The sequence below is a fragment of the Varroa jacobsoni genome, unplaced genomic scaffold, assembly GCF_002532875.2.
Source record: "Varroa jacobsoni isolate VJ856 unplaced genomic scaffold, vjacob_1.0 contig03408, whole genome shotgun sequence".
NCBI classification, from domain to species: domain Eukaryota; kingdom Metazoa; phylum Arthropoda; class Arachnida; order Mesostigmata; family Varroidae; genus Varroa; species Varroa jacobsoni.
In genome coordinates, this window is record NW_019215016.1 from 15851 (window position 1) to 29519 (window position 13669).

Below are 13669 nucleotides of genomic sequence, written 5' to 3' on the forward strand. Positions count from 1 at the left end.
CGAGAAAAGTCTGTGGTGCGTCAATAAAAGCTAGTAAATGAATCTAACTAAACTGCACTTTTTACCCTGTTAATTTATTCCTGACGTGACTGAAACAATCTTAAAGAGTACGACCGAACCGTCTGCTTAATTATTGTTCGTGCTTCTTGGACGTCAGGCAAGAAATGCCGCTGTAGTAACGTAACTGTCAAAAATACACAAAACAAAGTGATTTTTATTAAAAGGCTTTTATCGTGTTCTTACTTTTTGTGCTATTAATCGAAAGATTTAGAGAAGGAAACGCTCGAAAAAAATGAGAAATGTACAAGAAGATCGGCTGGAAATTTACTTCATCTCGTCTATTTAATGTCTATTTTGATACAGTAAAATAAATGTCTAACTGAAAAATCAGATATGCTTATTTCTTTTAAAAACTACGCGCTAAGGCAAATATAATCGCGCTCACCTGCGATATGTTGATAGCAGAATTTTAGCAAGGATCGGTTACAACACGAACGCATCCATACAGCCAGCAGTTACTATTCAAGGGAGTATTGGTACAAGCCGCTGTTTGTCGGTGCGATTGGCATAACGAAGCTGGATAGTCTGTTGCCGGATATGGCAGCCACCGATCCAAGTCGACCGGAGGTGCGGTCTCTGCAAGGATTTGAGGAGGTACGAGCTGTCCTTAAGGAGTTCCCGCAGTTTGAGGTTGTCCTTGATGTATCTGCGGTAACTTTCAGACTTCGAGGCATTGTTGAGGCCAATTTGGATGGCGCATGCGAGGTCAGTACTGCACGAAGATATAGAAAACGGTTTAGGCTCTAGGATAACTTCAGGAACGGCAATGAAAATTAATCTATTACAAAAGGCTTTGGATAAATTAGAACTGGCAGTAGTCACTATTAATCTTTCAGCTAATCTATTACTAAGTGTATTCCATCTGTGAACTCATTTGGGTTCAGCGAGTAGTTGCATAGGTCCAGGAGAACCGGTTTGTGGCACTATGGATCAGTGTGTATGGGTTTTCTTTGGAAGCGTGGAAAGCCTCACCCCTGTAGAAACGTGCATCAAATGTTACGGGTTATATAATTACTTTCACGTGATATACCATCTCCATTGTGGCAAGACGCACGTTTTTAAACGAAACCCAGTGTTATTTGCAGGATATCCAATAAAAACCAGGTTTATGTTTACTTGCCATCACGTGTAACATAATGTCTTTGTCGGAAATCTATGCGGGCAGTGAGACGCAGATTTATTGATCCATAGATTACTTTAAAGACTAATGGTTGTATAGGCGTTCTGCTCAACAGCAACTGTTCGACTACTTTGTAAAGGAAATATGTAAACAAACCCAGCTGATTAGTTTATCAGTTATGATCGAAACCGTCATTTGGCTTTACTGATGCTGGAAATATATTGGCGCCAATATCGCCATGGCGTTGATAGTCGAGGGCTGAGACCAACTGCGAAAATAATCGATCGTTAATTGGATGTTAGAAGCACCACTACTGGTAGGCATGCAAAGGCCAATGAATAAAGGTTATTCTGCATGAACGATCAAATACAAATTTTGTGTGTGAAGGAAACCGAATGTTGACAAATTTTGTGTGTCAAGGAAACCGAATGTTGACATTCGGAGTATTCCAAGCTTTCAAAATATGTTATTTATGAGGAAAAGCGTTTAGGGAGAAATTAAGTTTGCGTTTCGGCAAATAATTACCTCGCCATTGTATAGGAGAAACGTCAGATCATTCTTGGAAGACCCACGACGGTAGACTCCGTGGACGTGTTTCTTCTGTGGACGTGTTTCGACAAAAACCGTAGCTGAAGGCGGTAAAATCTCAAATAGCCCTGAAGTGTGTAACAGTTAAAATGGAGTGGGGAAGCCATTTTATGACGTTAAATTTGGAACTAACTGGCCTCGATGTTGAGCAGGCTACAACATGTCGGAGTACGCTCTTTTACGACGCTAACACAAACAACGTCAAACATCATCAGTAACAATTTTCCAGCCGCAATTGAATGTAATTACTAGAAAAGTCTTTGAATAAAGATGTGTATCGGCCTGTGTCCGGCAGTACTGCCTAGTCCTCCAAAAATTACGTACATGTAAATAAACAGTAACCGAAGACGTAATCGACACATCGTTACATTAACATGTTAAAACATATATGGCTACGGGAAGGTTTTCAAATTATTTTAGGTGTTACGATTGTAGTCAAGCTATCATCGCTGAGATCGCAGCCTATTCTGAGGCTCCAGCTCTCCGGTTCCTCAAATACAATGCACTATGACTAGTAACGGCAACAATATGTAGCTATCGTTAACGCCGTTATTTGCTGGTAGTGTGCAGGGTAGATAGACGAGCATGATCACACCTAACTATTTCATATAGAAAATCTTTTTGAGTATATAAACAAATTGACACGTTGATGAATTATTGAATGATAAATCAATGCAATCGAGTGTAATGCCGATACAGGCATTTCAAATAGCCTGAAACGGAGCATTAATTTAGAGGTCTTCTATCAACTCGGTCCGAGACGTCCAATTACAAAAGCAAAGAACTTTCACTTATTGACCTGCCCACTTATAGTTGTTTTCGTGATGTTTTGTGACATCCTTTTTAAACAGTTGCATATCTCTGGAATATCGAACGGTACATCGTTGGGTCAGCTGGCGCTTTTGTTCCTAGGACCAGACGAAAGCTCAGAGTCACTGTTATGTCTTACTTTACAAGTGGACTCAAAAGGTTCCTCCAGTGGTGAAGCAATTGCAATGTACGGAAGCAAGACAGACGCCATCAATGCCGAATTAGAGCTAAGCGGTTTAACACTCCGAGACGACGGAGCGAAAGCTTTAAAGATTCGTCGGGTAAGTCACGGGCAATCATCGTTATCGGCGAGAGGGGGCTCCGGTGAAAATCGACCCGGAACTGGAAGTTGGCCGGTGCGTAGCTTCGAAGGTTACCGGAAGGTATTCGAGGGCGTCTATTGCCCGAAGAGTGTAAAGGACGAGATTGACAAAAGAGAAACTCCGCATCCCCCTGAAATGAGTAGACGTCTCTACGTTGCCAACATTCCCAAAAGTAAGACCCAGCCCGAAATTCTAGAGTACTTTCAGAGGTGCTTCCTAGGCGTCACTGACGTCATTCTTTACGCGTATCCAGGATCAGAACGGAGTCGCGGTTTTTGCTTCGTTGAATTTAGCTCAGTGAAGTGCGCAATGATCGCTAAGGAGGCAATCGTTGCCTCCAGACCGTGGGGCTGTAACGTCGTCGCTGACTGGGCCGATCCTGAGTATGAACCGGATGAGGAAGTAATGAAGAACGTGAAGGTACTTTATTTGAAGAACATTGCGGCTACCACTACCGAGAACGATATACGCAGAGCAATCGAGGTACGTGATCAATAATTTAATCCGGGGTGTGCTCGACCATTTATAGAAAGTGCTCGATGATGTAATCTGAAGATCCAGGGTGCTTCAGGGCAGTTTAAAACTGAAAACCAATTAAAAAGTTACGTGTGCTACCAAGCGGACAGGAACCATTTCTGAAATCATTGGAGTTCGTGTAGAATCTGGCGGGTATATATCAACAAAAATCACAACACGAATGTAATACAAATATTTCAACAAACGCTATGATTAAAGATTCTATAAGAATTTACATGGTGGCCTTGATTTGGGACTAACTTTATGACTTGGTTCTTAGATGCGAGGTGTTCAGGTCGAACGCGTAAAGGTAATTCGCGATTTTGGATTCGTACACTTTATAACGCGTGGACGTGCCGAAGCCGCTCTGGAGGTCTGCAAAGATCTCGTGCTTCATGGACAACGACTACAAGTATGTATAATCTATTACCCTCAATATATTGTAGGCTTATTGATTTGATTGATATTCCATGTATACCTGATATATATATATATATAGTACGAAAGAGATGGCCCTGCCTTTGCAATTAAATATTGAAATAAAGCTGTATCAATGCCTTCGCGTTAATTTAATATTTTCTTTTTTTAATAATAATTTGGTCATTGACTCGTTTAGGTTTGTTGGGCAAAGCCGCCACCAGACAAACACATGCGCGAGGAAGTTTTGCGAAACCGCGAGCGACGGATGTGGTGTTTCCAAGCAGCCCGCGGTGACGGCTGTTGCAGTCAGAATCCCTTATTCGCTCCCGAACACCTGCATACAAGTGGCTACCAGTTAGATGCGCCTTCCTGTCGTTTCACTGGATGCAGTGGTAACCGTGGACGCGGCGACTACTGAAAACCTACGACCCTGCCCAATAATGACGCAATGGCCAACAGGCGTAACCAGTCTTAGAAATATGGCAGTTAATCATTGCGATAAATGGGAGGGGAACGTTTATCCTTTAACAGCCAAAACTTTGGGGTAGATTCTTCTAGGAGAAACATCTTTGCTCAACTGCCAATATCTACAAAAAGGGATATATTTCAGGGTTCAGGATTTAATTGAAAAGACACAACAAAAGACGCCAGGGTGCTCTGTTTGGCTGGCGAAAACACCCGCATTTCGTTAGAAATAAACAATTTTGTATAGTGTAACGGCTGGAAGACTGTATTGGAGTCTGTCAATTGTTAGGCGGCCGGAAGCTAGTGTTCCTAGGAAACGAACATCCGACAGTATCGAACTCTGATTGATTTCATATAAGGTAGTGTCGGATTGATTTTGAGGTAGTTTGAGCTCTTAAGTCGTCTAGTCAGTAGATAAAACATGGCTAGGAAAGAAAGGCTGGCTCGTAACGGAGACGTCTAAAACGAGTCGATGGAGTAATGTGTTAGAAGTTTGAACACAAATACTACATATAGCGGACATTATGCCCTAGACAAACGGCGCATGCGGTGCTTCGTGTTGTACTCGAAGTGCTCCTCGGATGGTCATGTCATAGAAGAAATGTCTCCATTACTATCAGGATATAAAAGGATCGCTATAAAAGCCAGCTGCTAACCCGAGAACTTATCAAGGCATTTCCAAGAAAACTGTAAGCCTAGCATTGTTCATATGTATATGAACAATGCTATATTTAATGTGTTTTGTATATATATATATATATATATATAAAGCACTTCCTGTAACTTTAAAAAAAATTATTCAATATAGTGATAAGCTTATAGTTATTATTAGTTAGTATTATAAATAGCTCGAAGATATTAGCTCTTGGGCTAGCAGCTGGAATTTATATCGTATCCTCCATACACGGCAGTAATGGAAACACGAGTATCGGAGTACCAAATACCGAATAGTATATATATATATATATATATATATATATATATATATATACACTATTTAACTACATGGTGCGGCATGTTGCTTGTTACCTGGCATGAGCGAGAAACAGTACTAAAAATTGCATTCATGTTCTGACAGTAATTAGCAAGTTACCAAAGTATTAATGAGGACTGTGGACAACTCAGCTATCTTGCTGTGTCTGTAGTTACACAAATCCTTTCCGGACGTTCCTACCCTGTTTGAAAAGAATAATCATATTTTAATCATTTATATATGTCTCATAAACGTTCATGTAAAGGGAACTCATTGATCGGTAAAATCAAGAATATCGGACAAAGAAAAGTGCAACAACGTGGCATCAAACGGCACAAGCTTGAAATGATCATCTTTTGTTACGAGTATAATTCAGATTGGTATATTGAAACCTATATGAATATGAAACAAGTTCCTACGCTCTGTCTTTCACAAGCTAACGTCATTGGAAACGAGGATACAAGAATAATACATGTTCAACAAATATGGATCAACTATCCAACATGCATCCGGCTTTCCAGAGGGGAGGCATGGCTACGAACGTAAGTTAAACTTGTTCCTGCATTGTCCCTTTACTTGTTTACGGAAAACACTCGCATCTTACTATAGATACCGTTATTTTAACAAGTAGACGCTAACGAAACTCAGCTAACACGAAAGGTCATTTTCGTCGGAGCAAGATAGAAACGTTTTTAGAAAGTTCAGGCACACAATAAAGACGACCTTCTATTGGTGCGTATATTTCACAGAAAGATAAGTAGATTACATCTGTGTACTTGTCACAGAAGCATTCTCGTACTTATTGTGTCTACCTTCACGATGCTAGAGTTACAATAGGATAACTTACAGCTTAAGGCTATAGATAGGCATCACGCTTGCATGTTTATTACAGTCCTAATATGCGATTCGTCATCAAATAACGACTTAATTGCACAAGCTGAATATTTATGCTGTGTGATAGCTCGAATATTGAAGAAAATCCCATAAAAAATTAAGCTTCGAAAAAAACCAAACAGGATCTTCCGGTGTGTCGATGGTCAAAAAAAAAACAAATTCTTAACAAGTTTAGTTAAATAGGCTCTACCATAAATATATACCCCTTATAAACAAGTACATCTTGTACTGTAGTCTCTTCCATTTAGGACCCTTAAGAAACCGCACTTAAATGATGCGTTATGTACCAGCATGATTTTACAAGGCTGATCTCTGCTGTAAATATTTAATATTCCCTGCTGTCCGAAATTTGGTAGCCTCTACGAACATTTTATCGTGACTTACCATTACGGCTGACCAAATGCGATTTACAACGACTAAGAACAAATCCTGAGCGATCCCAAGCTCCTAGCCTAACCCTACCAACCTGTTGAAAACAACGTTGTATTTGCTTCGATAGACCGTAATGCGTGCAAGGTATAGCGGAAGAAAAGAGCAAACTCATGGTTGAAACCGAGCAATTACGGCGCACGATCGGTGATGGTTTGTCATAGATACGTTTCTAGTAGCCAGCGTACGGCAGGGAAAGGACACCACGTAGGTCAAATTGGTGGGTAGCACCAATGCGGTGTGTTATGTTTGGTGACCGCGTATCGATATGAAAATTCTATCCTGCTGCTAAAAAATAATTGGCTGATTTCACGCAAATTCACCATCGTAAGCAAATATAATTTGGCAAAACACGTATGGGTTTTCAAACGTACATTTTTTGTGTATGTCTTCTGGGGCGGGCGCAGTGATATTTGCAGTGATAACGGTAACTTCGTCCAGAACTTAGCAAAACGTGCATTGGACCTTGCTATCCTTCAACGATGTCACGAACATGTTCACTTTCGTTGATATTTATGCGCTTCTCCCCGCGCGACCCGAATTCCTCAGCGCCAAAGCGTATGCTTTCTAACGCCTTGACTCTCCTGTTTCTTTCACTACCTAATCATAAAAGTCAGCGAACATAAGACGCGGTGTCTTCTTTGTAAAGAAATCGATCCACGAAGGTCGAACTTGGCCCGCTAATGTCGCAGACAGTTTTTTTGCGAGATGACTGCTGTGACCGTATGCCCAGGCCCACTTGTGCCAGCCTATTTAATCAAATCTGCTCACAGACATAAATTTCGCTGAGTTGATAGTCTCGGCTGGCTTTACAGACCTCCGTGGCCATTCCGCCAAGAGGAGTGGTTGAGGTTTAATCGGACGACTCGATTATCGACATATAAATAAGTATGATCAAAGAGACGTAGCCGAAAAGCCGTTTGAGCTCCGTAACGAGACAACTATGGTTATTTACAGTACATTGGTTCGAAGCATTTTCATTTTCCTACACGTACGTCACTTCCGATTTGCTCGAGACCCCGAAATGTTTACTTTGGAGTTTAGGGGTCTCGAGCAAATCTTATGTGAACTAGTTCTTAATGTGTAGCCATACAGGCGAAAAAATAACCCCAACGTTAAAAGCTGCTTCGTTTACAGTCCTAATACAAGGATTAGTTATGAAAGGAAATAATATACCTTCTTTCGCATAAAACGATATAAGGTATAGAAATATTTCCCCTACATAGCTAGCGGGAAGCGTCAAAGCTGATTTCCTTGTCTTTGTCGAAAAGGCCAGTACTAAGTCCTGATCTTTGAGGTCAGTTTATTTCAGCGTCATTAAAGAGCGCTTATCCTTGAAGCGCCATTGACGTTACGAATTTGCTGGGGGGTCCACACTAACAATGCCTCAGCCCTTCAGGACGGCATTTTTGAGCTCGTACAATTGTTAGCTTCGTACGAAGAACAATTGAGACAGTTATTCCTTTCTCCCCAGACCTGTATAATACGTTTCTGACGCTCGCACCACTGACAGCCTTTATAAGCTTTATGGCGTAAGGCTTTATGCGGCTTTCTTCTCAACAGGAATCATAGTGACTAGCCATAGTACAGTGCTTCTTAGCCACGAAACATTAAGAATGAAATAGCTAAAAGCAAAGATCCGGTACTCGAATACATCCTAACGTCATTATCTTAAAATATTCCAGTAAAAAGGACAATTTACTCTGTAATTTATATCAAATTTGTAGGACTCCTTGTACACAAACAATGAATTATTTTAGTCTTCATTAAATAAAGTCACAGTACCGAGTGGTACAACCGTAGTGTTCGTCTATGCGCTACGGTATTTAAAACCAGTTCGTTGACATGCGCACGCCTTATAGCGGCCTTGCCTGCGAATTATGACAGCTCATTCAAGCTTTTTGAATTATGATGGAATTCATTAGGACAGACATTGTGAAATTATATATTGGACCATCACGTTCCAGTTTTTGTTTTATGCTCCGCCTACCATAGCGCCGTCACAACTGAGATGTGCTGAGAATCCCCGATGAGTTAATGCCACATGGGGCCATTTGTGCAAGCATGACATAGAGGCATGTCGCCATACTTAAGAAGAGAAAGTGTTTTTTTTCCTTTACTTTTCTGTTTTTGTTTTACTGTTCATTTCTAGCGTTTTATCTATTGCATGCTAGTGTAGCAAATGTTAGGAAGTAAAAACAGGCCCGATTGACACAAACACTTACATAGTCTAGGTACAACCAAAGAATCATTTGCTACCTTCCCTGTCGAAACTTCATAGCCCTGATCTTTTTCTAAGCTGGCTTCCGTTACTCACTATGAAAGGCAGGTCAGTCTCCGTTGAACCTCCGTTGAAGCGACTTGTCCCGCGGATTGCGAGAACGCTGCCGTATACCAAAGCATCTCCTCTCACAAACTTGGCGCATGACTGTGCTAATTGAGAGATCATTCAGGAAAAATAAAAAAACAAAAGGCAGTAGTGATCGCTCTAAACCGCTACTGTCAGCTGGTGGAAATAGTCCACCTCAACCTGCCAGTCATTTTATTAATGTGCTTCTGTTTCGTTCGCTCGATGGTTTACCAAATCAACGAGTTCAGCATAAACGAAGAGGTAACTCTTTCTAGCCAATCCCTTCGGCAAGTTCGGTTGGGCCTGAGTGGGTAAAGCGTTTCCTGCAATCTCAACGAGTGAGACGTCGGTGGCTATAGCAGCTCTCATATGGTTTTTCTGCTGGTCCCAAGCCACACTAGACGATAATGGCGCTCTAGGCGCAGTGTGCTTGAAAGCGTACATCTACTGAAAATGAGTAGAAAAACATGGCCTGATGAGATAGGAAGATTCAGACTGCTGTAGCCATCTACAAATATGTTATTCCGCTGTAAATAATAGAGCAACGTCGTCCGTATCGGTATGCTTTCTTTGCTTAGTTTAGTAGACCTTTTTACACTATCTTCGTAGAATAATGAAAATAGGACAAGATTGAAAAACTATTAAAATAAGATTCTAATCTTATTATTCAGAAACGGAAAAGGTCCCTAGATAAATTAATGCCAATAAACGGGCAGCCATCTGGGCTTGCTATATATATATATGCTGAACTTCATATCTATATATATGAAGTTCAGTGAAGTGCTTTCCAATGATATTACTTCGTATCTTACAAAACCTGTTCAATTTAGGACTGCTATGTAGAGAGATGCGCGTAACCGCGGTTTTTTTTTATAGCCATAGTCCCTACGCGTAAGAGCTTCTTTGGTTCAAGGTGCACGACTGGGTAAATAAGCAGGCCGGTTGTGGATGCGCCGATAGTGGAAGACGCCAATATGCCAGTGAATGTCCGTTCGTCTAACACCCAGAGAATGCAAAAATGTTAGTTAGCAGCCTTTTTTAAGTCTGTTGGTTTATCTAATTTTTGAATCATTTACCACTGTTGTTGGCGTCGTTGTTACGTAGAGTAAAGTTTACTCTGTAGGTCTTAAATTTGCAGTAGTACTCAGCCTCACTACATATTAGATCTTGTGCAATCTTCTTGTAGCCCCTTTTTTATTGCCCTTCTATCGGCGTTACTATTACAAAGTCCGATAATAGAACGACGTAGGGTGGATCTGTGTAACGTGTTTGCTTTTCCTAGAGAAAGAAGCAAACAGAGGTCAACTGTTATTCTGGACGTGGGAAACCAATAAATGTACGGTTACTATTGGTATAACTTAATTCATTATAAACCGGACATGCGCCCTTTACTCAGCGGCACATAAAAGGAATAATGAATCCCCTTATGTATAATTAAACGTATCTAACAGTGTCATTTACATTTCGTTTTCATGATAAATTCAAAACTGGTTCCTTCCCACCCACCTCATCCCTCTACATATCAGCGCATATTGTTAGCTGCAAAGTCTGTGTGCGCAAGCAATCAAAGGGAAAATGTTGTGATCCTGCTTCTGCGATGCACTGTTCATGTCAGGCCGCAAACGCCATTCGTGTGTAATTTGCGCCTTGTTCTACCTAATGATTGATTAATTGTTATCAGGTCTCTGGTGGGGTATACAGTAAATACGATGATCTCTAGTCGTTCGAACCATTAGCCCGCGTCAATCAATAGCTTAATATGGTTTCCTAGCATCGTCCTAGAGTGCAATGTTATGCATCAAAAATGTAAATTTATGTGAAAATGGCGATTTCTTAGTTTAGTCCGATGTAGTTTTTTTTTTTTTGTTACCTTTAGGTTATTTGGCTTCGTAATAATTCACTGTTGCCTCCGTTAGAACCTGTTAGTATAAGCTGCAGCCATGGACAGCCAAGCGTTAACACTCAATGTCCTTATCTCAGTCCAAGCGTTCCACGAAAAGTGAGTACTTATGATGCGTGACGAAGTCCTCAAACGAGGTCCAGGGTCTGGTTTCTGGCATTCCCTAGGTAACCTTTTCCTCAGTATCGAAATTTAATAAAGGATCAGGGGACACATAGCGAAATCGATTAAGGTCCTACTACCTGTTTATTCGGCAGTTCCATCTGGCCAGCGCGCATATGATTTTAGCCATCATTTATTTTCGCTTATATTTAGTTCCTAAAATAGTATTTCCAGTAAAATATTTGGTCTGAAAAAAATACGATTTCATGCTATTGTTAGGCGACATCTATATGTATGGTATGTAACAACGTTATGCATTATCATCGTTTTTGCTGCTCTTGATAGCTCTGTTGAAGTATATAAGTTTCTATAAATGACAGATGTATAAATAAACTTATCATCCTGGCTATAATCATTCTAAATTTTTCGGTTTGTCTCGAATTTAAGCATGCCTCAAATCTTATTGCTGAATAATATACTTAAGTGAACCGCTATGCGTCTTTAGGTAAGGAACCCGTTCGACAACAGCTTCTAATTAGTCACTGATCTGACCGCAAAGGATCATCATCGGACTATGTCCTATATATGTTAACATTGTTGAAGATGTCATGTGTATATCCGGCATTCGGGATTCAGGAGTAGTTACTTGCTAGCAAACTACTGGGCCTGTTCATTGATTCCAATCAAGCCTACAGTTTATACAACCTATTGTTGGTGCCTGTTGTCATAGTACACTCCCGAATGGCATGTGTATATCACTCTGTATAATATTTAAATAAAACAATTTATATTTAATGAAAATGTAAATCGAGCTCATTGGTTCTAGCTGGATGATTTTGACTATATATATATATATATATATATATATATATATATATATATATATATATATATACATATACACATATACATGTATACTACACTGAATATACATTGTATGATATTGGAGTCGCCCCTTTGGCAAGGTGATATAATATTTGAACAAACGTTTCTGTCAATGGATATAGCCTCGCTTTAAATAATTATATTAATATTGCTATTCAGTATCATTTCAAAGTGTCTAGATCTCTCTGTGTATTTGTTTCAAGTGCGAATGCTCTGTCAAAGATACTTTAGTAATGAAAAGTACGTGCGTACAATTTCGTTCTCACCATAAGGTGGTCCAGGATGGCAAAGTGGATAGTATTCTTAGAAGCAGCTCCTCTTAAGATAGAAGATGATGTAAGGTAAGTAACATTGAAGAACGTCTTGGAACGTTCGAAAAAGCACTTATCGAGGCCTCAGATGTTGTATGTAAATGCTGACTATAGTCAGTTCAAGATGCAACTTACTCGAGAATTACCTTTAACGTGCCCAAGAGCCTACAAACAGAAAGCAATGTCTGTGCAAAATGAGAGCTTTTCGTGAGCGTCACGCTTGATGTCTGTCGCTTGCTGATTTTTAACTCGTTGTTATGTATCAGCAGGCCTTACGAGGCTATATAGCCGATATTGTTTTACAGAGACAATCCAAGTGATTAGCACAGAAGCAAAGCGAGATCCCGCTTTATCTGTTTTATTTTTTAGTACAATGAAATTCACTTAGGATACCGGGACATCATAGTACATCCGTATCATCTAGCATTGGACAATTTTGACTTTAAATATCCTCGTAACTGTTGCTCAGAACAGAGCAACGGTTACAATAAATGCCTTTTCTATTACCATCCTTTTTTCTTCATTCAATAAAGGACCGCGCATCTTCGTCCATTTATAAGTACCTAGAATCAGTTCCATGTTAGTTGAGGCGAGAATTAACGAAGCAGTTAATTAACGTTGCGCGGTTCGTTAGCTGGAGCGAAATGGGCTACCTGGCTAGGATTTAAGCTTCTCAGGCCGACCCATATGACAAGTGATGGCCCACAAAGCCGAGGTTCTACTACTTTACAATTTACTGACGATGCGAAGCAGTCTTATGCTCTTACAGTTGACGGTAGGGCTGTGGCGTGTGCTCGCAAGACTGCACAGAAATGCAGTGTCTCGTGCAGTGGACACAGGAGGTACCATACAATAAGAATGCTTTTTTGAGGCCTATGAGCTAAACAACTATCGCCGTTAGAGAGAGAGAGAAAAAGTGAGAATCACTTTAAAAGATGATGAACTTATTGGTACATGTTTTGTTCACTTGTCGGTCATGGTAGGTAGGTAGGTCATGGCAAGTTCATTATCAAGGTAAGTTATTTTTCTAGTAATTTGTAGCGACGTACTTTAAAAATAAAAATGAGAAACTCCTATTAATAAAACTGACCTTCAATATTGCAAAATTCAATATTGCAATGCATATCTGAGACCGCCGAAAGGTAGACAGGTAAACGCTTGGAGTTGATATCATCAATTTTTTTATCAATCGACGAAACCGTTCTTCTTTCCAGGAGACCTGATGTTCGGTGTTGTGTCGAAACGATAACAAATCAGTTAGGTACTACCGCTCCCGTTGTTTAGAGGCTGAAAAAGCGAACACTTTTGACGATTAGATGCTCGCCAAAATCTAGATCCTTGCCTGTATCGTAGCCAAAAGAAATTATTCTTTCCCAGGTGCATTATGGATTAAGAACTAAAAAAAACCACTCTTATGAGTGGTTCGAGCTGCTTTCAAGATGGTCGGCACATGTATACATAGACAAGCAAACTTTACTCGTTTTAGATAATGCAACAGGATTGCATTATCGACATCGGGTCCT

General features: G+C 40.3%; 1 protein-coding gene and 1 long non-coding RNA gene across 4 annotated transcripts; both read left to right on the top strand.

Moving 5' to 3' along the window:
* Positions 1-470: 470 nt before the first annotated feature.
* On the top strand, positions 471-4570 carry LOC111272820 (RNA-binding protein 47). 2 transcript variants are annotated; one of them, XM_022854461.2, is made up of 4 exons: positions 471-765; positions 2620-3384; positions 3698-3829; positions 4034-4570. In XM_022854461.2, exons 1-4 carry the CDS (start codon positions 598-600, stop codon positions 4253-4255), a joined length of 1287 nt encoding a protein of 428 aa, XP_022710196.1. In that variant the 5' UTR covers positions 471-597; the 3' UTR covers positions 4256-4570. The 2 variants fall into 2 exon arrangements, with proteins under 2 accessions (XP_022710196.1, XP_022710197.1); XM_022854462.2 differs by lacking the exon at positions 471-765 and adding an exon at positions 1404-1496.
* A 156-nt stretch (positions 4571-4726) lies between these two features.
* On the top strand, positions 4727-11751 carry LOC111272821 (uncharacterized). Of its 2 annotated transcripts, none has more exons than XR_015315860.1 (3): positions 4727-5817; positions 10825-10947; positions 11456-11751. It is a non-coding gene; the product is annotated as an uncharacterized LOC111272821 (long non-coding RNA). The 2 variants fall into 2 exon arrangements; XR_015315861.1 differs by lacking the exon at positions 4727-5817 and adding an exon at positions 8658-9968.
* The last annotated feature ends 1918 nt before the right edge of the window (positions 11752-13669 follow it).